General features: G+C 50.7%; 1 protein-coding gene across 1 annotated transcript; it reads left to right on the top strand.

Annotated features, from left to right (window-relative positions):
- The first annotated feature begins 95 nt into the window (after positions 1 to 95).
- Positions 96 to 22,673, top strand: VSX2 (visual system homeobox 2). Its single transcript, XM_057428422.1, has 5 exons — positions 96 to 590; positions 1,835 to 1,919; positions 4,785 to 4,908; positions 20,106 to 20,286; positions 21,330 to 22,673. The coding sequence occupies exons 1-5, from the start codon at positions 161 to 163 to the stop codon at positions 21,659 to 21,661; spliced, it is 1,152 nt and encodes a 383-aa protein (XP_057284405.1). The 5' UTR covers positions 96 to 160; the 3' UTR covers positions 21,662 to 22,673.
- The last annotated feature ends 1,737 nt before the right edge of the window (positions 22,674 to 24,410 follow it).

The following is a 24,410-nucleotide window of genomic DNA, read 5'->3' as shown; positions in this document are numbered from 1 at the left end:
GCCGGTGCCGACTTTTTGGCATCCCTAATCGCGGCTGGCCCCTGTGATTGGCTGCGCGGCTCTGACCCCGCTCGGGCTCCCGGCTGGGCGGATAAAAGGGGCCTGAGCCGGGGGCTCCCAGGCATTCCCGGAGCGGGCACCAGGGACCGGCGGCCGCAGCATGACGGGCAAAGCGGGCGCGGCGCTGGCCCCCAGCCTGCCCGGTAAGCCCAAGCTCGACGGCGCGCCCGCCGCCCCGCCGCCGCCTCCGCCGCCCCCCGCGGCAGGGTCCAAGCCTAGCTCCGGGCCCACCCCTCCCCGCTGCACCGGCTTCGGCATCCAGGAGATCCTGGGCTTGAACAAGGAGCCGCCGTCGCACCCTCGGGCCGCCCTGGACTCGCTGCCCGCCGGGCACCTGCTGGCGGCCCGGTCCGTGCTCAGCCCCGCCGGGGTGGGCGGTGTGAGCATGGGTCTGCTGGGGGCCGGCGGCATCCCCGGCTTCTACACCCAGCCGACTTTCCTGGAGGTGCTCTCCGACCCCCAGAGCGTCCACCTGCAGCCTCTGGCCCGGGCCCCCGGGCAGCTGGACAGCAGCCAGACAGCCAGCTCAGGTAGGCACGTCCCTGGTCCCCGGGGAGCCACCGCGCCCCGTCAGCACTGCCAGCCGCTCCCGGCAGCCTCCGGCACCCGCTGCCCCGCCGGGAGGCCCCATGCTCGGCTGCGGGAGGAGGATTTCGTTTCGGTCTCAAAGAGGAGAAGTGCGGGCGGGTGGAACCGTATTCCCTCGCCGTGCGGGGCTGCAGCCGCTACGTGATGGCGTGGCCGTGGGTGCCCGGCCCGTGGATGAGCGGAGTTCGGCGGAGCGCTTCTCCAGCGGCTCCAGCTCGTTGCCGGGAAATAAGGGGCCGCTCGGCACCCCTTTCCTAGACGGCAGCAGCCGCCTGCAACCCTGCCCGCAAGCCCCGCTCCCAGGCCGCCTTGGGTTCCCCCGGCGCGGCAGGCAGCAGTGCCTGGCCCTGGGCCCGGCCTCGGACCCGGGGGACGTCCTCAGGGTCCTCCCGGGAGCGGCCGGAGCCTTCCGACGCGGTGCCCAGCCCGAGTGGTGCCCGCCGCCGCCCGCAGCACGGCCTGCCGAGCAGCACGGCGCCGAGGTAGGGCCAGTGGCGGGGCGCCGCGGGCAGGAACGGCGCCAGAGCCCGGGGCCAGCCCGGGCCGCCGCGGGGCACAGCGGCAGGCATCGAAATGAGGGTCCCGGTTCTGTCACCCGGCGGCTCCTTCGAGGCTTCCTGCCCCTAACACCCCGGCCGGCCATCTCCGGAGAGCGGGGAACGGGGACGGGCCGAAGCTTGTCCCGGGAGGTTTTTTCCTTTCTTTTTTTCCCGTAGCTTCATAAACCTCAGTTTCTCCCTCCCCGCTCCCGTGTTTCTGCGGGGCAGTCCGGGATCCCCGGACCGGGGCAGGCGGCCGCGGTGCCCGGCCGCGGGGAGGGAGCTCCAGCTTTCCCCTTTTCCTACGGTTTTGTTGAGCTTGCCGGGTCTGCATTTTAGCAGCGAGACAACAGCAGCCCCAGCAAACGACTCCGGGGAAGAGAGGGGAGTGCGAGAGCCCTGTCCCGGCCCGGAGCCTTCCCTGGCGAGGGCGGATGGCCCCGGAGCGGGACCAACACCGGAACTGGGACCAGCACTGGGGCCGGAGCTGGGGCCGCGCCGGGTTGGAGAGAGCGGCCGGCGGCGGGCCCCGTCTGCGGCATCATCGCAACGAAACCTTCGGCCAGAGCCGCCGGAGGGAACGGAGCCGCCGGGCCCGACGCTACCCGGGGGCCCGAAGCCCACGGCCGCTGCCTGTCTCTCCGCAGATTCCGAGGATGTCTCCTCCAGCGACCGGAAAATGTCCAAATCCTCCCTAAACCAGAGCAAGAAACGGAAGAAGAGGCGGCACAGGTAAGCGAGCGGCCTCTACCTTGCCGGCTCCCGCCATCCCCTCCAAGACACCGGGTAGCGGTGAGCCCCGCCGTCCCGGCGGCCCGACGCGTTCCCTCCCCGCTCCGGTCCGGAGTGAAATAGCCCTCCCGCACCTGCCGCGGGAACGCCCCGGCGCCGCTGCGGCTTCTTCCCTCTGCCTTTTCCTTTTTACTTTCTCCCGGTCCAAAACAGATCGGCACTGGGCAGGCGCCTTTAGGGAGCAGGGGATCGGCCACAGGTGTCTCTTTGTTTAATTTTCCTGGCTGCAGGTCCAGGTATCCCGAGCCGCAAACCCGAGCAGCCCGTGAGCATCTGGGCGGGATGCGGATCACCCCTGCCTGGGGCGGGGGTCCTCGTCAAACCTGTCCCCTGCTCCCTATATAACAACCTTAATATTGCCTGTCAGAGAGAATTTCTATCAACGATTTAATTATTTTATTACTTACAAATAAATGTTTTACCAAAAGAGTAAGTGGTTGCGAATCAGACGCAGCCTGCAGAGAAGCCAAAGAAGGCTAGAGAATTGGTTAAGGAAACGAAGATCCTCTTTGGATTTCGTTTTCCTCGGGACAGGGCAGAATGATAGACTTTGCCTGGCTTCCCCCACAGCTAAAACGTGTCTTATACACAGAAACGAAAAATGCCATGCTGGTTTCTGGCACTGCTGTGGCCGGAAAGTCAGGACAAAGGAAAGCCAGACACCAGCCACCGAGGGTATTTAGGAATAATTAAATCAATCCTGCCAGGGTGCAGGAAGGGTGGATTAAAAGATGCCCCAGTGAAAGCTCAGCAGGATGCAGGGTGGAAGGAAACCGACTGTCCCGGGAGACATCCTGCGTTTGAGCTACAGAACTCTTGGTCTGCAGGGCTCATCCCAAACCCGGGGTCGCTCCCCAGGCAGTTTGGGTGCCCTGCGGTAAATAGGGCTTCTTTTTCTTCGTGGGCCGGACAGGGCTGGGTGAAAACACATCAGGGGGCTGGTGTAGGGGTCATGGTCTAGGACGGGAGAGAGGAAAGGAAAGGAAATCCAGATCTGTTTCTTTTCAGTTCTAGACAGAAACAGACCCGCAACATTTAGCTGTAATTGTATATTCTGTGCTAAATGGTTAAGATCTCTAGTTGTACCAAGAAAGGGCTGGGATGTGACAGGCCGATAGTCTGAAAATAGCTGCAGGATGGAAACAGCAAAAGGGACAGTGGACTGTGGATCGCAAAAGAGACAGGGACTGAGATGCTGAAAGGGGGAAACTTCAGCTTCACCCTGCCGCCGGTGAGCCTTGCTGGGCTTCAGCGCTCTTCTCAGAGGAGGGTGAAGGGGAATGCTTGAAATCCAAACGGGATCGAAATCGGAATAATTTTTCCTGTGGTCCCAGAGAAAGAAAATACACTCCTTGGTGTGCCTTTGCTGTCCCTAGAGTTCACAGATCTGTCGGAGCCAGAGGAAAACTGTTTGAAAAGAGAACGGATTTAGGAGTGAATTTAAAGAAGGGTCTGTTGCAGGCAGGTCCCTTGCATTTGCATGCTGCTTTTGTTAGTAATGTAATCGACCTGGTGGAATTCTTCGGATTCTGAATGGCGGGGGTTATTTCTGTTTATGCCCTCTGGAACTGCAGGGCTTTTCTGAAATTCGGATGCATTTTAAAAACAGAATTTTCCCCCGCTCTTTCCTTCCCCCTTCTGGGAGCTATATATTCTTCAGTCGTATAATCTATTTATGTATGTTCTTTGAACAAAGGCTGCAATTCGTTGTTGTTCAGTTTGGTTTGGTTGTTTTTCTGTTTGATTGGTTTTTTTGGTGGTGTTTGGTTTCTCCCACCTCTGCCCCCATTGGAGTGTTGCTGGTTCTTTTATCAAAAATTGCATTTTGTGAATGAGGGCGGGGGCTGTGTAGGATGGGATTTTTAGCCCTCTGTGGAGTGGAAGCGGTTCGAGACCTCTCATCCATCCCCTGGAGAAGGGTTTTCATCCGTCTCGGCTTTCCAGCTGCTAGGTTTTCAATTTGGTTGTCCTGAGCTGAGAACTGGTTGTGCAGGGGCGGGTTGGGCTGCTGCCCACCCAGGCCGGTCCAGAAGGATTTTCAGAGGATAATGGGGTAATGCAAACTGGCAGGGAGCAGCTAGTGGGATATCGGTGCGGAAGCAACCAGGGTAAAGTCAGAGGAAAGGAGCTGGCACTGGCTCTCATAGGGAAGGACTGGTGAAAAGCAGCGGGGAGAAGAGTGGTTAAGACATTTGGAGGATTCAGACGAGGACCAGGGCTCCAGGGGAGGATAATCTGCTCGTGGAGATTGAAGAGGCTAAGGACCAGCCGCTGGAAAGGGCTCAGTGCGTCTCCAGATGGGATGCTGAGATGCTGCTTTATCTCAATGTGACTACCAAAGGGTTAAGAAACCTCTGGATGCAAGATCGGGGGGGAGTAGGGGAGGGGATGTGGTGGTGGAGTTAAGCCAGGCCAGGGGTGGCTACACCGTTGTAGGGTGGTGAGGGACAGGGACATCCCCAGGATCCTCACAAGAGGCAGCAGAGTCAGAGGTGTAAAAACAGCTGTCATCGGCGCTGGCTGCAGGTGCTGCTGCTGGGAAGGGACTGTCTCCAGAGGCAAATCCCTGAAAGGGAAGGTGATTTGTAACTGTTTAAAGTGCTGTCTTCTGACATTTTCTCTTTCTGCTTTCACCTTGGCACCTGACCTTTTGTGCACAGAAACGGGGGGGGGGGGGGGTGGGGGGAAGCTATGCATTAGCAGGTTACCCAGGTTTCTGTAGCTTCTGTGTCCATTTCTCTGACTCTTCATCATCTTTGCTGCTACTTCTTATGTTTTTTGATCAAGGAGTTTTACTCCCCTCAGGACAATCTTCACATCCTACCAACTGGAGGAGCTGGAAAAGGCCTTCAATGAGGCCCACTATCCTGATGTATATGCTAGAGAGATGCTGGCCATGAAAACAGAATTGCCAGAAGACAGGATACAGGTAATCATATTTCTTGGACCCCCTTATCCTGCTCCTCTCAGCCATATTCATCCCTCCCTGAAGATAAGGTAGTGACACTGGAAGGGTGATACTGCTCTGAATACGCCCCACCAGGCCGTCCACTCCCCTGCTCTTGATGAGTAGGCAGCCAGATCAGCTGTTCTTGGCAGATTTGTGTTCGATGTTTGTATGTCAACATGTGCTGTACATGGCATGTTGTATCAGTGACCGTGTGTGTGGAACAGAGGGAATCCTAAATCATTGAAGGGGAACTGGTGTGCAAGGAAAGACCGCAGCACTTCCAGGTCTTGGCGGCATAGGCAAGAAGAGAGCCCTCTACAGATCAGGTCTGGGTGCGCAGTGTGGGAGGGAAAGAGCTCATTTCTCGTTTGGGCAGAGACGGCACAGAGATGCTGTAGGCAGCTCATACCGCCGTGGGTAGGACGGCAGTGTGGCAGTGACATGGTGAGGTGTTTGCACCATCCAGTGAGGTGTCTGCACCGTCTCGGCACTTTAGCTGCGCTTGCCTCCTCAAGTGAAGCTTCCCTGAAAGTTTCTGGGATAAGGTTTTGTTAATGATTTTTAATGTTTGAAGTTTAACTGCATGCCAGTCCTGTCATGCCCCTGTGAGGAGGTAGATTGAAATGGTGGTATCTCATTGGTGAATCCTCTGGTGGTAAGGAGCAGCCTCAGCCACTGGGCAATCCCAAGCCCCAAGAGCTGGAGAAGACTTACAGCTGTTGCGAAAGGCACAATGTGCTTGGACAGATGTTCACAAGAGTGGACTCCAGCAGCTTCTGCTGCTTTCCTCTGTGCAGATGATGTTTCTTGGCTGGCTGGGGCTTGGAGCCCTGTGCAGTGGCAGGGGCTGCCTCTGTGGCTGGTACATAGCAGTTTCTATGAGAAGAATTGGTCTGAGTGCCAGGTGGTGTTGGGAGGGTCCAGGTTTCCCTGGTTCCTCCTTCTGCTCAGTCCCTCATGCATGCCCAGCACCCACCAATCTGTTCCTTCAGCCTGTGTTCTTTCTTTGCTAAAGAGGTGGCCCAGGAGGCTGCTCCCTCCTGAGTTTGGAAACTCTGAGGGCATTCATCAAGATGATGCTGATGCTAGAAGCTGCTGAGGCATGACCCTGCACAGGGACAGAGAGATCATCCTGAACAAAAGTGCAGCCCTTTTCCCCTCAGTCCAGAGCGCCCCTCACCATCCGCATTCTTGTGCTTAATCGAGTGACGTTTTTATAAGAGCAAGTTGTGCTTCTCCCGTTGCACTGGCAAGACTCCTGTTGACCTAACAGCTTGTAGATAACCTGCCTGCTGACATGTTTTTCAATGGTCCTCACAAATAATGGCCCATCATCTGAAGTCCTACCTGATGCATTAGGATCTTGCACTGAGCAACATGACCTGATGTTTTGCCTCTGGAGAGAGTAAGCTGGCTGGCTGGTCACTTCTCCACTTGTGATCCTGTAGGACATTAAGTCAAGAGGAGAGAGACCTGTCAGGAGTTTAGTGTTGCCTGCACCCACCATCTGACGCTGGACTGAAAAGAAGATCCTTCGATTACCTATAAAGGACCTTTCCAAGGAAGAGGTTAATCTAGTGGTACAGTATATGTTGAACTGCAGAGGCACCATTTTCCTGGCCAGAGCTGAGGGTGTTCACTATGGGGGAGGTGGAGGGAGATGTTATGACAAAAAAGCAGAGCTGGACGTTGCATGTACTGCTTCAGCACCTGGAGCATCCTTCTAGTGCTGAGATGCAGTGTTTTATCTGATTTGGAGTGAAACAGTGGCTAATATATCTTAGCTATCACTGACTTTCTGCCAACTTGCCATTCTGCAACTGGCTAATGAACGTCTGCCTACTCTTCTTGTACTGCAGAGGTTTTAAACCTAGGAGTGCTCCTTACTGTGACCTCTCTGCCCTAGAGATCAGGTTAGACTTGGACAGCAGAAGCACTATGTGGTGTGGCTGTTTTGAACATTAGGTTTTGCTAATGACATCTGTATTCCAGAACAAAGTGCTTGTGAGTAATAACTTTTGCTCATCGTGAAAGGCTAAATAATGAGAAACAGCAGAATCATTTGTTGTGTGAGAGCATGAGCACCCTGCCAGGGTGAATGAGCATCAGGGCCATGTAGGAGTCCCAAGCGCCACTGACCTTTTCAATGGGTCACCCTCCAATTGTCCCTTACCACATATTTTATGAAGTTTCCTTGTCCATACTTTTTTTTTCTTTTGTGTGTCACAAGCTATGACAAGATGATTCCAAACCTTGGGCGTGCTTCTTGATATTTCACCTCATGTTAATCTTCAACTTTAGCCCCTTTTGTATGAGCCTAATTCTTTCCACCTTGTTATGGTGTTCGTACTCTTTAAATAAATCTAAGCTGTTTCTTCTCCTGGCTGTCACTTTTGGTTTTCATCATCACTTAAGCAAGCTGTGAAGATCTTTTCTTAAATCATTCTTCATAAATCACACACCAGTCTCTTAATCATGTGGTTGTTCTTCTGTGAAGACCATCCTGCCTGTCAGCCTTCCTGGAGATAAGGGACCACATGCCCACAGCTGCACACTGGGTTCAGCAGGACCTCTGAGTCCTTGCAGAAACAGCCTCAGATTAGCACCAGTCTACTTGCTTACGTACTTATTCTATTTATCTAATTCAGTCACTTCAAGCTTTTTTTTTAGATAGATTCCTTTTTTTTTATCCTGAGGATTTTCCCTTCAGTATTCTGGTTTTATGTCATTTTATTAACTTTGGCTAACAAGCATCATAACATCCCTACTATGTCTGACACTGGCAAGAGTTGGATGTTAGAGTATGAGAGCAGGAGCTATATCTAGTGATACTGAATAGTTGGACAACCTCCTGGGATTTGGAACATGTAAACATCTTTGTATCTTGCAGAAAGAATTTCTGCAGCAAAACTACAGAAAGTAGTTACGAGTGAAGTAAATCTTGCTTAGAATCTATTACCATCACTTAATGCTCCTCATGTAATCTTTGTGCCCCTTCTTGCATGAGTTTCTAACTGCTCAAGAGAGCTCTGTATTTTTGCATTTTAGAATCATAGGATCAATTAGGTTGGAAAAGACCTTTAAGATCATCAAGTTCAACCATTACCCCAAGACTGCCAAGACCACCACTAAACCGTATAAACTGTATCATTTTCATTGTAGTTTGCAGTTTCTCCCATCTTTCAACATTCTTTTCTCCTTCTTGTAGGTCATTAATGAAAGTGTTTTCTAAGATTGCTGTGATCATCACATGTTGTGGGCTTTCATTGCATTTCAAGCGGCTTCCCACTGGATCCACATCTAAAAGTGATATCTATCCCTTATTTTCATTCATGGACTTATTTCTCAGGAGGTAGTAGTTAAGAAGAAAGTAATTCACCTATGAAATTCAGTATGAAAGTGAAATTCAAAGAGGGCATTTGAGAGAATGATATATAGGAACTGTTTGCATGTAAAACCTTTATCAGAACACTACAAATAGCTATCAGAGGCCAAGAAAGTTACTGGTTTGAGAGAACATTGAATTTGAGGGAAAATATTCAAATCCTCTGCTTAAAGACAAGAAGAACATGTTTGGTTTTCTTTCAAGGCAGGTCTCTTTCATGTTACATGCATCCTCCTCCTGTATTGGTAGGAGGAAGGAATATAAGCATCCTCCTATTGGGAAAAGAATTTAGTTTTCCTAGTGAGACCCTTGGTGTAAGTCAGACCAGATGCCACTGTGGCTATTTTGAAAGATACTTGAAAAAAACTACATTAATCGGTGTATTTGAAAGAATATTCAGAAGGGTTGAAGTGCTGCTATTAGAATAAACCCAGACCATTCTGTAAAATCCAGGAGAGGTAAGTAGATTCCCGTGGGGAAGTATATCCTTAATAAACAACTTAAAATATTCTAAATGGCCTCAAGCTGATAAATATTCTGACGCCTGACTTAGATCAGTGTGTTTCTCATAACAGATACTCTGAAATGCAATGTGTAGATTTTACATAAGTTATCTCTATTGAATGTATTACTATATGACCATTCTGAACTTTAAATGCCAGTATCTGCAATAGTAAAGTTCAGTAACAGTTTGATTTGGGATTATTGAAATGATCGTGTATGTTTAGCATTACAGTACGTCTCCTACCAACCAACCAAATTGGTTCAGTATTTCAAAGAGATAAGATCCTGACTGCCATTGTGGGGACACTAGAATCACCTTCTAAGGGAACTAATCAGTCAACAAAGAGAATAAAAGTGCTAAAAAATCATCCATTCTTCTTATTAAATGATTGTATGGTAATTATGTGGATGAACAATTTTAGGACAAATAAAACTGCTCACATAAGCAAAAGGAACCCTGAGGAGACACTGGTGCTATGCGTGAGGAGTGGGGATTGTCTGTATCCAAACAAGCTTTTGTCAGGCAGCCAAGAGGTCAATTTTGGCTAAAGCCAAAACAAAGACAATTAGAACTCTAATTGAAAGTGTATTGTTTTAGATGCTTTCAGTATCGTTCTGTAGCCCTTTAGGAGTTGAATGGGGATGGAGGAATTGGGATGGGTTGTCATTTGGAAAGAAGCATTTGTACCAAAAATATCTTTCCAGAACAAGAGGTTTACTTCAGTTTTGCAAAAATGGTCTGTATTTAGAGGTGAACATAATTTGGAAAGGCCTGAGGAACCTGTATCAAACTGATGAGGGGCTCAGAATAGAACCCATAGAGTCCCCTCAAGAAACATGATAGAAAGTGTGAAGGAGAAAGTTTGGTTTATGCAGCTTTAGCAGCCCTGGCTTCTCCCCCACCCATCATAATTTGCTGCTTGCTGCAGAGTGTTGGACTGTAGTCCTAATCCCATGGTGCAAGTGTGGAATGGGGATGATTGTCCCATGCAGTTGCTGACCTTTCCTGAATCTGTGCCTGGAATGGCCGCCAAGGGATTTCTTAGTGCTGCAGAAAATAGTGGTTATGTTGTTTTTTATATGTCTGTGCTTGTCGCTATTGCTCTCAGTAAGAGAGGAACTGTCTATTCTTGCTAAAACTTTGGATAACTCTCTCACTTAGAAGAGAGAAAGGCCAGCATGAGGCACAGTGCCAGTGGGATCCCACCCGGATCTCTGTACAGCTTGTTCAAGGACATCATGTAGCTTGAGGGAAATCACCAGAGTGATTAGTGCGGTTGGAGGTAGATTACCAAGGTTACGGGGAAGCTGAAGGTGTTGCTGCTGTGTAAGCCAACCATCTGAATTTCTTAATGTGTCTTTTAAGAACCCTGCAAGTAGTTAATCATGAGCAGCTAGTGCTGGCTACCTTTGCCAGTAATTCCTATGCACTGGGGCAAGCCACAGGGCTGTGGTACCAGATAAGTGTCATTAACTTCCCCTACGCTTTTAGGAATGTAGGAAGTGTACAAGGGAGAGTAATAAAACTAATCAAATTTACTGGCTTAGTGAGAATATTATTATGAGTGCTTCTCATGTCATATGGTGCATCTCTGCCTCCATGTCTTTAACTGGTATGTGAGGAGTTCATCCACTTTGCTGCCTCTTCAATAACACGCTTGTTTAGTTGATCTAAATTCATATTAATTTCCATTTTTCAATTAAGAGTTGTTTAATTTGGTCCTTTCTCTAATGGAATGTTTTCATTACCCTTTATCTATGGCCCATTTTTAGTCCATGTGCTAGAACTTTATTTACAAGTTAATTACTAGAGCTGAAACAGAGTTACTGGGTGATGGGCAAGAGTAAGGGCCCAAGCAAGACTTCCCAAAGGGGTTACTGTCTGACAGCCTTGCAACCCATGCCTTCGTACAAAGGAAGAAAGTGTGGCAGGAAACAGGAAGGAAAATGGAGGGCTGGGAACATCTCTTCAGCTTACTGTGAAGCGGGGACTCTCCTGCTTGTTGCTAGACTGGCTGTGTGGATTACTTTCTCAGCTTGTGGGATTTACCCTGCTACAGCTGGAGCTGTAGGTTCAGATTAAAGGATGTTTCTCAGTGCAGAGATGAAGGTACAGAGTTATGAATATTTTGTATGCCAAGGTACAGGTTTATTCCTCTATGTTCAGTCCCTGAGCTACTTCAGCCGCTGACCAATTTTCTAAATGGGACAGAAAACCAAATAAACCCAAACTTGCTGTCCTTGCCTTCTGCTCCTTTCCTAGCAAGGTATTTATGGCTGTCACAGCATACAAGACAGTGTGATTTTCATGTGCTCCTCCACAGTATCAGGAGGGAAACGGGGCTTTGCAGTGACAGCTCCTTCCTTGTTCTCCCCATGGTTTGGAGACACCATCGCTGAGGGTCACACACCTTTGAGTGCTGGGACTCTTAAGCAACATGCAAGAGGAAAGACAGGCAGGCAACAAAATGTGTGCTAGCACACTGCTGTGGAATGCCTTGGCAAAGACTTTTCCCATCGTGGCTCATCATGGAATAAGGAACGGCTCTACAGGCTTAATGACAGGCTCTGACAACTTTTTCTGGCATTTATCCCCCTATTTTCTTAATGACAGTAGGTTAAGGGTAACACTTCTCTGAGTTAGCTCAGGCACTGTCTCCTTGATCACTTATGCTCTTCTGGAAATGCTATCCTAAACCCTTGTGTGGGAACACATGCATTCATTCTTTCAATTTCCTTTGTATTTCTTCTGATACTGCTGCAGTTTTTCACAACTGATTTTTAGGAAATAGGCAGCCCATCAGGTTCAGTAGTTAATTCCCCTCCAGGCTTAGGGTGCCTTGCAGAAGGACTAACTGATGGCTGTGTGCTCAGGTTTTCCTTTAATGACCCTTATATAATAAAGTTTTCCTCCTTTTCTGACTTTGAATAGAGATATTTTTTTTTAGCAGTTCAATAACACAGGCACTTTAGAGACACAGTTAATTTACTCTCCCAGTTATTTCTTAATTGATCTGTTTTTCTCTGTAGTATTTATCTTTTACCTTGACAGACCTCAACAAGTTCTTCTGATTCTTTGACAGTTCAAACCTCCTCTGCCTTTTCATTGCCCTTCTTTGTGGAAGTTCTGCTAGCCACATTTTGCATGGGTCTGTCCAGCATTGAAGAGTCTAGTCTTCAACAGACTAGATGATGAACTAGATTAACAGACATACAGATTATCCTGATCTCTGCATGCATGAGGCTGATGTGTCCTTGTGTGAAGCAGCAAAGAGGAACCGAGTTGGAGAACAAACTTGCTGCAATATCTTAACAGCAGTGGTGGCTTCCAGGGGCCACTGCATCAGAGGCTGTGAGAAACCAATTACGTGTTCTTCTGTCTACTCTGAGTGGCACTGCCCTGGGAGCAGCAAGGGATGTCCAGTTTAGGACCTGCCTTGTGTCAGAAGCACAGTTTGCTCCCTGCCTTCTTTCAGTGGGTTTCTGTTAGGCTTCCAACTGAAGAGTTGAAGCTGAAACTTTGGCTGGCAGTTACTAGAGCTTTTGTGTGGTGGTCAGGGACAGTCTGCTGTTCTGGTCTGCTCTTTAGGTCTGGTCTTTAGCTCTGCTCTTTAGCTCTTCTACAGATTCAAGTTTTTCTTCACTGGGTGAAAGAGGTTGGGTAATTAGATACCTTTTATTGCATGAGGCAAGGAATTGCAAATATTGTTATTACCATGTCTCTTCCTAAGGGAAAATCATAAGGGACTGCAACTGTCTCCTTTTGGTGCTCAGTTCCAGGCTGATGCCTGACAAATTATTACAACATGTCACAGTGTTTTACAATACATAACAAGTTTCTGTAGATATCTTTCAGCTAATGCTTCAATGAACCAAGAGCTCTCATGCACTTGTGAGCCTCTGCTGTAGCCCTCAGGAGAGACTTTGCAAGCTGTCCCCATGCACACAGGGATGCGCTTGAGCCTTACCTTGGGGAATGGCGAGCACCAGGTAGTGCTGCAAACTTCATCTCCTGCTGGTGCACAGCCTGTGTCTGCTACATTACTTTCTGGAGAAGGCCAGAGCACACCTTTGCCCTTTGCTCTGTGTGTACTGATAAAGTACAACAGTCAGCTGCTTCTGGCATGCAAGGAGCAGCTCCAGAGCACAGGCAGCACTTTGCATCCTCTGAGGAAGGCTGGCATCCCAAGCTCTGATTTTGGTGCTCATTGAAAGGCATTCTGAAGGGGATATGACACTTCCCCTCTGACTGTCCTGACTCAACTTGCTCCAACATGACGGTGATAATATGGTGTGTCCTTGCATGTTCACAGAGTGCATATGGATGTTTATGAAGACTTATGCTAAGGTTTCCTCTGTGCCAGAGGGCCTGCAGAGCAATGTTAGAGAGAGAAAATGAGGCAAAATGAAATTATGCAGTCAGGATAGCATCTTGATTAATGGAGCCAGGCACCATGAGTACCCAAAGGATGAATGTGCGGTATCACCCTTTGTGACAATGACAAATGTTGCCCTGGGTTTGTGTGGAGTAGGATGATGGGCATGCTTTTGCCTGCTTTCCTGTGACTGTCATACACTCACGACCCTTATGTTTTTTCTATTTTTCAATCAGCGTGTTAGGAAAAGAGGAATTTGTGTGTGTATCTGCCACGTCCCAGCATCTGGCAGCCTATATGGTGCTGTAGCTCCAGCTAAGCTGGTGGTCAGCTGGCATTACGGTCTGGCCAGGATGAAGTCAATGTCTCAGGGATGAATTTGCTGAGCAGATGTGTTGCACAGATCAAGTGTGTGCTGAACCACTATACCTACCATGCACATTGTGTGCACATTTGTTTTTCTGTTGCAGAGCTGGTGGCATGCTAACAGCATGCACATTTTTGCTTGTTGCTGTAGTAAGCCCCTATTCAATACATGCCCTGTGCTAGTTAAGCTTAGAGGAGACCCAAGCTTGGATGAACTATCATGTCTTTGCTCGAGAAGGGTGAGTACTGTCTCACAGCCCATCTCAGTATGTCTGGTTGGACCTGTTAGCTGAATGTGCCCAAGATGACTCCACCTATTACCAGGAAGGGCTTTTGCTAGGCTGCGTATGGGAATTGCTCTTTCTAATGTGAGCTCAGAAAGCTCTTTCCCAGTGTTTCGTAAGAGGAGGGATGATGAGTCCTGTGATCAGCCATGCAGCCCATGTGCAACTTTTACTGCTCTCATTTAACTTCATACCCACTTTACACCAGCCATAGAAAGTGATGTCACCATAAACAGTGCCAATAATTTTGACATTATATTTGAAAAGACAGCCATAAACCATTCCCAGGCTTACACAAGTGGTGCAGTCTCCACCAGCAGACTGGGGACAGACTGAGTGAGCACTACAGGGGAGGGATTTTGGGAAGTGCCAGGACCTGGTCAGGCCTTACGCTCTGTGGCAATTCATTACAAAGCCTTATGACCCGTGAGTGCAGATGGGAACATGCTCTGAGGAAGATACGAGGCTGCTCATTGCAGTGCTCACATGCTCAGATTGAACCCAGACAGGGCCACCGTCCCTGTCCCATACAAGGGTGTGGATATTGCTGTTTTTTCAGAGGAGGTTTTAATTTTGTCTCTCATTGTAGAGTTTTGGATTGGAAAGGAAAACGGTAGAAAGTGAGATGTGTAGTTGTCAGGAGGAACTGAGCGCTGAAATGGCAGCCGGGCCATGGGTGTAGAGGCGAGCTGGAAGTGTTCTCTGGTCTGCAGCTGGACCCATCAAAGGGCTTCAACTTTGACTGAAGCAACAGGTATGGTATGCTGCTGGGCATGATTTTAGGAGCAGTGTTCTTCTGTGAAGTGACAGGGTCAATCTGGAGCAGCATGGTGGGGAAAGGGACATAAGCAATTGCAGGGTGCTGGTGTAGATGCCTGGACATTTCCCACAGCAGTTAATGCCACAGAAAGAAGAGATCTGATGGATAAGCACGAGAAATTCAGCTTCTGCGCACTTCAGCCTGAGATGGCTGGATCCCTGGGAGGAAAGCATGGTGCTGGATGAACATGAGTGTGTTGGGTCATTAAGCCATCAGCACCTGAGGACCATGATAGCAGATTACAACCCAAGGCAATATCACAGAGGTCCAGAAAACTCCCTGGACTGGCAGGACAGGGTTTCTCTGCTGTGACCTCACTTGAAGGACTCAGCACCAGAAATGGCTTCTCTGCAGGGATCATACAGAGTAGCAGTTCAGCTCTCTGAAGCTGAAGGTTTGTGCCAGGAAATTGTGAGAGAGTGCAGAAGATAAGTCTGTTAGTCCATGGGCAGGGGAGATGGTATCAGCGTTGCTGCTGGGGGGACTTTTGCCGCTTGCCTGAGTTGCTGGTTTGCCAACAGCTGTGTGCAGCTGCTCCCTGCAGCCTGGCAAAGACATGCGCTGGTGGTGCGACCGCAGGTGTGTGGGGCTGGGTGCCTGTGCATGCATGGACGTGCATTTGCTTATGGCCATCTAGTGGGCATTTCAGCATGCACTGCTTTGGGCTGGGACCATCTTGTGCTTCATAAAGCTTGTCACTTGAAAGACCTCTGCTGAAATGCTGTGTTAAAGGCAGTATGTGAGATTGATGAAGCAAAAATTCCCCACTGTCTAGCCTGGAATTTTCCTTATAGGAGGCAAGGAATGCTTGGGCAGTGGAAACAAACAAACAAACAACACAACAAAACCTCCAACACATTTTTATTAGAAAGAAAAAAAAGGCCACTACCAATTCTCCTGGCTGTGTACCCGGGACTGGACAGTAGCAGCCAAGAAAATTAGTGTAACAGTGAAAATTTTAGGTTGAAACAATACACAGTAACACCCTAAATGCCTTAAAACAACCCCTTTGCTAATTCAGATTCCTGGCTCATGGCCAACCTCAGGGAGATTTCTGTCTTTAGCAGACAATGTTTCAGGACCTGATTAGGTAAACAAACTAACATGATGAATAGGGGTGATAAGGATACATTGAGTCTCATGTCCCTTTGCAAAATGAGAGATTCCCCCTAACACAGCTCACTCTTCTGCGTCATCAATAATCTGAAGAAGTATCAATTATCATTGGTGATCCAGAGGAGGAAACTGGCAAGAATAACTTTGCCAGTCTTGACTCTGAAGCACTGCAACCCTGCAGTCAAGCACAGAGTGTCTCAGCTTTCACTGCTTTGGGCGGTGGGCACCGAAGGTGAGAATTAGATGATGACTAATGTTAAAAATACCCCCATTTGTAAGGCTTTGCAATACTGCTGATTTTGGTAAGAGGGCCTCAAAAGAAGGATCCAGGAGATGACACTGAGGGTGCTGGCATTTGTTGCTATCTTGGTTCATAGACTATGGCTGCTCTTGGAGGGAACAGTGACAGTGTGATGTGCCCAGTGGGGTTAGAGTGTGTGATGCTCGGCTCTGGCCAAATGATAGGGCGGCACTTGTGGATCCTCAGAAGCAGCCCAGAGAGGGGTTTGGGCAGCTAAAAACCAAACATTCATGCATGAGCTGAGCTTAGATGCTAATGTGTCTGGTGGGTAGCAAGACAAACCTGTCCTCTTTACTCTGTTGTCCATTCTTTGTGGATAGGTTCCTGGAACAAGCTTCACAGAGGGTGCTTATGTGACAATAAATAGCTGTAAATCACCTTAAGGGTAGCACATTGGTCCAAAAGACACTTCTGTGCACCAGACTGATAGCTTTGCACAAACGTCTGAGGTGCTTCAGTCTAAATTAATCAGGGGTTTTCACCACTGCTTGTGAAGTGTGGAAGCACAAACACAATCTTTTCACCATGCCCTGGGCTGTGCAACGGAGAGCCAGATGAAAGCAAGTGAGAAGGAAGGTGCATCATAAACAGCCACAACAGTAAGGTATAAAGTATAAAATAAAGCTGAGCCGATCCGTGTGATGGGAAAGGGCAAGAGGAAAAGTGGTCAAACCTGAACATTGCCTGAAGCAGACTGAATTTTACAGAGCTGGAGGAAGCTGAAGAGTAGATATCTCCAAGCAGAGATAACAAGCAGCCAAAGAAGATGGGAAATACCAAAATCACAAGTACATGTGAGGGTGAAACCTTTTCCAGGAAAACTGAGGTGCCAGTAATAAATAGCTGCATATCTGAAAGTGCCTGATGTACCAACACAGCCAAAAATACCCCAGAATTACTAGAACTGTTGTGTAACTCAGCTCAGAATCAAGGCATGGGAAAATTTTGGTAACACATCAAGAAATGCAAACAAAGCAGTGAGATCTTCTCCCAGAAGAAAGTCCTGCTGATGGAGCCATCTGAATGAGGACAAAATCCTGAGAACATGCCACAGGGAATCATTCTGCTGATTTGAAATGGCATGGGGGCTCCCAGGGCTGTGATGGAGCTCTTCTCTCCATGCTCCTCAGGATGGGCTTGTGGCAGAGGTGCTGGGCTGGAATCTGATCCCAGCAACATTCAGTATTGAGTGCAACTGGTTTCACTCGACTCCATGCCTGAGATAACGATACATCTCCTGTTATTAAAGTAAGATGGTCAGTCTTCCCAGTTTCTGTTCTTCTAGAAATTCTAGGATTTTAAGCATTCTTTTCCTTTGTAAAAAACAAGAGGAAATTCCTATTGAATGGTAAAAAAAAAAAAAATGGTTTAGGAAATCTCAGAACAATCTTACTGAAGTGTTGATGTAGTTCTGATTTTCCTATTTGTCTGTAAAGCGTAAATTTTGTGTGTCTTAGGCCGCCAAGATTAAAATACAGCACTCCAAAGAAAGCCATAGATAATTTTGATTACACTTCCACTGCCCAGATGCATTTTCTCCTGTGCTATTGAATCAGCAGTTTTTGATAGAGAATTTTCCACTGGCTCTAGTCAAAACTGGTCTGCCAGCTGGCAAAGCTGCTGCTGCTGGCTCCAGCATTTGCACGGCCCTGCCAAGGGAAAGGGGATGCTCCATGGCAGTAGGTTTAGTGGCAGTGGCCAGTGCTGGGGCAGGCTGAGGCCTGGGCAGGGAGGAGGGCAGAAGAGTGTGAGGTTCGGGGGTAGAGGCTTGGGGCATCAGGGCAGAAGGGAGAGGAACAGGAGAGGTGCTAAAGCATCAGTGAAGATGTACTCGAGTAAAGGAGGCTTGAGGAGAGGTTAAGAGTTGCCCACTTGGAAGAACCTGTTACTGGCAGAGGTCCCAAGTGTGGCAACTGGTGACAGAAGCAGCTGTGCAGAGCTGAGCCCTGCAAGCCGCTCTGGGTACAGGGAAAGGTGTCACTGCAGCCCCAAACCAAGGCAGTTTTGCAGGTGCTGGCTCTTGAGTTGTGCAGCAATTTCTCCCTGAAACCAAAGGAGGTAAGGGAGGAGTTCTGTGGTGAGAGACCTAATCGCACCGGTTTATCCAGGGTAGAAGAGGCAGGATCCCTCTCCTGGTCCTAGTGGGTGAGCTACTCCTTGCAGGATGGAAGTGTCGCGAGTGAGCCAGTCCCTGCAAGCTCTGCCCTCCAGAGCCTGGGAGTGGGAGGAGCTCATGGTCTGGAATGAGAGGATGATGGGTGCCAGCATACTGCTGACTGCCGGTCCAGCAAACCCATGTGTCAGACGGGCATGGAGGAGCGGGCGGAGAGAGGAAGCTCTGCACTGGTGAGAGTCCTTGCTCAGGCCCCTGTGGATTGGAGCCATCCGTGGCTACATCTCGGCAGTATGAAAGTGTAAATCACACTGTTTATCATGCAGAGGAGGTGACGTGTGGTGAAGCAGCCTGGCTGTAAAATCCCCTCTGACACACACAGAGTGCTTTCTGCTGCGAGAAGCTGGGATCAGAGCCACTGGGACCACCACCCCATCCACCCTAAACAGCTCCCTGTGGGGCCAGGCCACCCACCTGCCCCGCAGCTCTGTCTCATGAGGCTTCCTTGCTGGGCAGCTCCCCTCTGCGAGCTTGCCTTGCCAGCCGGACACAGCCTCACTGCCTCAGCCCCATGGTCCCCACAGCAGAGCTGGGGGTCTGCCACAGTGCTCCCCACCGCAGCCCGAGCTCCCCCATGGCTGCGGGCGGCGGGGACAAGACAGGGTTAAGCTGTCAGCTCTGTAATGTTAAACAGGTGTCAAAGGCACCTCCATATATCTGCAGATGGAAATCAAATTCTTTGCAGTATAAAAAGATGAATTACCCAGGCGATTCCTGCCTCGTCCCACTCATCAGCACAGCGCCAGACGGCAAGCAATTTTTTTTTTTAATGTGCTAACGACCTAATCAAGCAATCAAGTTGGAGAAGATTGCGGAGTGACCCCGAGCATCCATCTGCCAGAAAGCCCCCGCCATCCGTTCCCACTCTGCCCTGTGCGTTCCGGGAAAGGCAGGGCGGAAAAAAATAGAAAATACAAAAAAAAAATAGCCCAATTCCTAAGCAAATTAACACCCAATTTTCTGAGAGTCTAATTAGTTAAATGAGGAGGTGTTCGGGGTGTCCGTGGGGAAGGAGGGGCTGCCTCTCCGAGAGGGCCTGGTAACTCCGTGGCATTAATTAGCGCAGGTCAATGGCGTGGTTCCCTGGGGACCAGCTGCTTTAATTTCCCGTGATATTTCAGTGCCTGAGGCCCATCGATTCAAACTGAAATTAACTTATTTTTCAATCAGGCCCGGGCTGCCCCTGGGGCTGACTCTTCCTTTGCCTCCTTCTGAATAGACCTCGAGCAATTTTTCATCTAAAGCTGATGCCTCTGCTCGGCAGGAAGGGAGGGGAGCTGGGGAGGGAGGAGGGTGAGGGAGACAAGAGGAATGGAAATCAGAGAGAGAGCGCGCTAATAGATTTCTGTGAGCATTCCCCCCCCCGGCATCACCGCCCGCCTCTGCTCATTGCCCCCCAGGTCACAGCTCAGAGATTATTCTGCCAATTTTCTGAGAAGATGAGGGGCTTTTCAAACTGGGAATTCAGGGCGAAGCACACAGATCAGCTTCCCCCTTCTCCCACCTCTCCCGAGCGCTCACCCGCAACCCAGCCCTCCCTGCAGGCACCACTGCCCGCAGCCCTGCGCCGTAGCTCAGACACCCAGTAGATAATGGAAGAAAATCCCAGGCACGAGAGCCAAAAGCTGCTAGAACATGCCAAATTACATCCTGCAGAGAAGGATGGGATCTGCTCTCAAGGGAGGGAGGGAGAGATACCCAATGGCTGCTGCGTGGTGGAAGAGGTCACAATGCTTTTGGGATGAGCATCCCTGCGTCTGCCTGCACAAGCACACGTGTTCCCATGCAGGAAGGGGACTGAAACACCTTTTCCCCCCACAAACCTATATTCCTTCTTGTTGCCTGCCCCAGGTTTGGTTCCAGAACCGCCGGGCCAAATGGCGGAAGAGGGAGAAGTGCTGGGGCAGAAGCAGTGTGATGGCTGAGTATGGGCTCTACGGTGCCATGGTGCGTCACTCCATCCCACTGCCCGAGTCCATCCTCAAGTCTGCCAAGGACGGCATCATGGAGTCCTGTGCCCCTTGGCTCCTGGGTAAGGAAGCAGCCGCCTTTGTGGGGGACTGTGAGTGGGTTCAGACAAAGTGGGGGGGGGGGGGTGAAAGGAAGAAATTGGAGCCATGTCAAAAACATGAATGGAGGGTGGTACCCTCCAACACCCCCCCCCCCCCCCCCCCCCAGCTGCCCTTGTCAGTGGGGTCTGAACACTCATCCCAAATCCCTTCTGGTCTTGAATCCTGACATGCAGGATTTTGCCGCCTATGCTCAGGCTGGTGTTAGCCTTTGACTCCCATGGTGTGAGCATCCCTTGTGGCCAGCCCTGACAGGGCAAGGTGTCCAAGGCAAGCCATCCTGGTCTGATTTCCCCTGCCCCATGAGGCTGTGTTGGGTGCCAGGACAAACAGACACACACCACCCCCCCCCCCCCCCCCCCGCGACCCAGGTCCCAGGGGGAACACGCTGCTGCCTCCTCCTGCTCTCTGCACCTGGGGGAGCTGCATTTCTGCCTGGTTTCACTTGTTTTTCTGTGCAGACACGGAGGTAGCAGCTCCTCCCTCTTGCTCTTTGCTTGCCTCTTTCTGACCTTTCAGGCTTGTTCTGCCACAAAACGTGTCTGACATCTTGAATACAGGCTGTCTTGTCCTTCTATCTGTGGGAAACTGAGAGAGGCAGAGGGGTGGGCTGTGTGAGGAGCAGGTTGATACGGGACCATGGGTGACTGCCCTCCCCAGCCTCAGTGAACCTCAGGCAACCATGCTGCTGTCTGAGACCCGCCTTCCCATGTGGGGCAAGTTAGCTTTAGGTTCACAGGCAGAAATGAAGGGGAGAGTAATTATAAACCTCTGGGGGCAGCTCTGAGGCCATGGATGTTGCTGGCAACCCCAGCAGGCAGCTGCCTTGCCTGGGCTGCTCTTGCGTGGGGGCCAGAGCGAGTGGCTGGCTGTGACTGCTGCATGAAGTGAGGGTTTCTGCTTTTCCTTAATTCTGGCCTCTCTTTATCTTTGCTGTTTTCAGTTCAAGATGGCTTTCCCATGCCCAGGCGCTTTTCTAAACCCGAATACCAACAATTCTTTTTAGGGATGCACAAAAAGTCTCTGGAGGCAGCGGCTGAGGCGGGGAGGAAGACGGAGGTGGAGCGCCAGGCCCTGCCCAAGCTTGACAAGGGTGACAAGGAGGAGAGGGGCCCGGATCCCAAAACCACCATTTCGCAGGAGGAACTGAGAGAAAACAGCATTGCCGCCCTCAGGGCCAAAGCTCAGGAGCACAGCACCAAAGTCCTGGGGACCATCGCCGGGGACACCCCTCCCCAGGGCAGGAAGCCGGAGGCAGGGGAGGAGGCAGCAGCGGCAGAGGATGAGAGACAGACGGAGAAGCTGAACTCGTCGCAGAAGGAGGAGAAGCTGATCTAGGAGGGGGGAAGAGGCGGTGGAAGCCAGCGCTGAGAGACACTGTGTCCTCAGGGGGCCGCATTCCCCCTCAGACTGACAGCTCCCCCGGCTGCCCCTACCGGGGCGCGGGGCCCCAGTCCCTGCATTTGGGGCTGCCCGGCAGGGGTGCCCCCGCCTGCTCCCCCTGCCCTTCACTCCTCTGCCCCACTGGGCCTTCCTCACCTCCCCACCCTTCCTGTGGGGCACTGGGAAGTGTCCCGTCTTTGTCGACACCCGAGTGGACACTGAGGCTCTGGTCCCTCTGGCCTCACAACCAGCTCTGGTGCTCTCTCCTTCTGTTGCAGCCCCAGACCCCATCTGTCATCTTGGAGTCAACCCTGTGCCCTGCCACTATGCCCCTCCTTGGTGCATGCCTCTCCCCAGTCTGCCTGGGCCCCTTCCCCTGGCACCCCATCCTGCCACGCCTCAGGCAGACTGCCACCTTCCACCAGCCATCACCTCTGCCTCCGGCCCAGCCCATAACAGGACAAGCCCATGGCAGTATTTGCATTAAATGGCGACTCTCCATCCAGGGTGATTTGCACCTTCCGCCTGTCTCTCCCTGCCTGGTCTGCTGGGAAGCAGTCGTAGCTTTAAAGCTCAGCTTTGCCACCATTTGGTAGGGAGAGGCAGGCTTAGCCCACGGGCACGACACCCTGGTCCCACCTAGCACCTCAAGGGGACTCCAGCCCATGTTTCTGGCTTTGGCAGGGCTAGCCACCACAGCCAGGTCTGACTGCCCCAAACGCCAAAGCCCTGCACCCCTGCAGAGGGGCTGAACGGTGAATTTGTTTACTGAATACATTATTCCAAGTGAGACAACAACATCCGCCCAGTGTATTCATTTAATTAAATTTGTCCAGCTCACCCTCTGAGTGTTAAAGGGAACGACAGCCATGCACATCCACCCCGATACACCCTGTAACGTGTACATACATCTCCCAGCCAGTCCCAGACAAGTACATGCAGACCCGCGTAGCCAAACCCACTCTGTGGGCCCGTCACCTTCCCATCCCGGTAAGGCACCAAAAGCTGTAGGACAGTGACTTCCAGGCAACCCTTTCTGTCCTGCTTTCAGCTGTGAGCACCCTTTCCCCAGAGCTACTGTTTTATTTCTGTCAAAGGTTAAGCCCCTTCATCCAGTCCCTGTTTGTCTTTGTCCCCCGGTCGTTTGACGTGTTAGATGGTAGCCCATGGTGTGTAAATAATGTATATACAGCGAGAAAAGAATTCAGTATTGAGGTGTTTGAGATATGGAGCTGTAACAACTTATAGTCATCCAGCATCTGTGATTTATGTGCCATTTTCTGTAAAGATATGAACAAGAATAAAACTGAACGGGAATACTGTGTATGAGTCCGGTCACCAGTGTTTAAGGAGGGTGAATTCAGCCAAAGCTGAGACATGGCTGGACATCAGGACATAGCCAGAGAGAAGCGGGAGCTCCAAAGTGCCACAGAGAGGTCTGCACCTTCCTCCCACCCAGGCATAGCATCTGATAAAAATGAGGCGTGTGGCCTAGGATGAGTGCCTGTGCGCTGTATGGTGTTCATCCTGTTCACCAAACCTGTCAGGCTAGCAGACCATGAGTGGTGCTGCACTATGAACAGCAAAGAGGAGATCTGCTGATCCTCCCATCCCTGCTGTTGATCCCACTGAGAGGCCTGGCTGAGAACAGCTCTGCTTGCAGGGAGAGCCTTTTTTTGACCTTGTGTTGTACCCTTAGGAAGGGAGGGTACAACAGTGGTCAGTGAATGTAAGGAATCCTCCAAGCTCCGCCTTAAAAAGCTCTACCTATATAGGGCCTAAAGGAAAGGAAGGCAGAAAAATAGCTGTTTGGAGGCAGGGAGGCAGCTTAGCTCTGCTACAGTGGGTGGAGGGAGGTCTCAGCATGAAGAGATGGGCTGCAATGATTCATGCCAAACCACCTTTCAATGGCCTCACTGAGACCTTCCAGACTACCCTGTGGTACAGCTGGTCACTGGTCAAAAGTGTCTGGGAGGACACAGAGAGTCCAACCCAGCTTGCTGAGGGGACAGCTCTGGTAGCCACCCAGCAGTGAGGTGGGAAGGGATGGGATATCCCCTTCTGCAGCAGGCAGCCACAAGAGGAAACCCTTCCCTGGCTCACTGGACACAGCACAGTGTATAGGGATGAGTAAAATGATGAGGGAGGTGACTGGAAGTGAAGCATCTGAGGATGCAGTGCAGATCTGGAAGAGTGGGATCAGGCTGATATAGCCTGGCCCAGGCACTCGCTGAAGCTGACTCCCATTCAGGAGCAGCTGTCAGGACTCAGATTAGCATGAAGGTTATTTTCAGTCAAGTATTTCTATGGCCCACCTCTTTCCCCTCCCTGAAAGGAATTCCATTTATTTTTCCCTATAGTACTCTGGAAAAGAGGAGGTGAGGAAGGCAGGGGAGAAGGAGCACCTGAGCTTTGTGTGCAGTCAGCCCAGGGCAGCGTAGCCCCAGCTCCCACAGGGGACTGTCTTGCCTGGGTGGGTGTTCTGAGCGAGGGCTCCAGGCCACATCTCCTCAGTGAGAGGCAGGTGCCCTGCGATGATGGCCAGGCTGCTGGTCAGGGCTTGCTGCCACAAAATCCTTCCTCAGGCTCGCAGATAACTCCCTGGGTCAGCATCTGCCCAAGCCTGGAGCCACGGGCCCCTCATTGCCTACATACGTGAACTTGTCACCTTTACCCAGCCATAACATACAGTGAGCCCAGGCTT

This window comes from Pezoporus wallicus, unplaced genomic scaffold, assembly GCF_028554395.1.
Source record: "Pezoporus wallicus isolate ANWC-B61680 ecotype Strahan unplaced genomic scaffold, APGP_CSIRO_Pwel_v1 contig_3486, whole genome shotgun sequence".
Taxonomy (NCBI): Eukaryota; Metazoa; Chordata; class Aves; order Psittaciformes; family Psittacidae; genus Pezoporus; species Pezoporus wallicus.
Note: the sequence above shows the minus strand (reverse complement) of the source record. Positions and strands in the feature narration are given on the sequence as shown.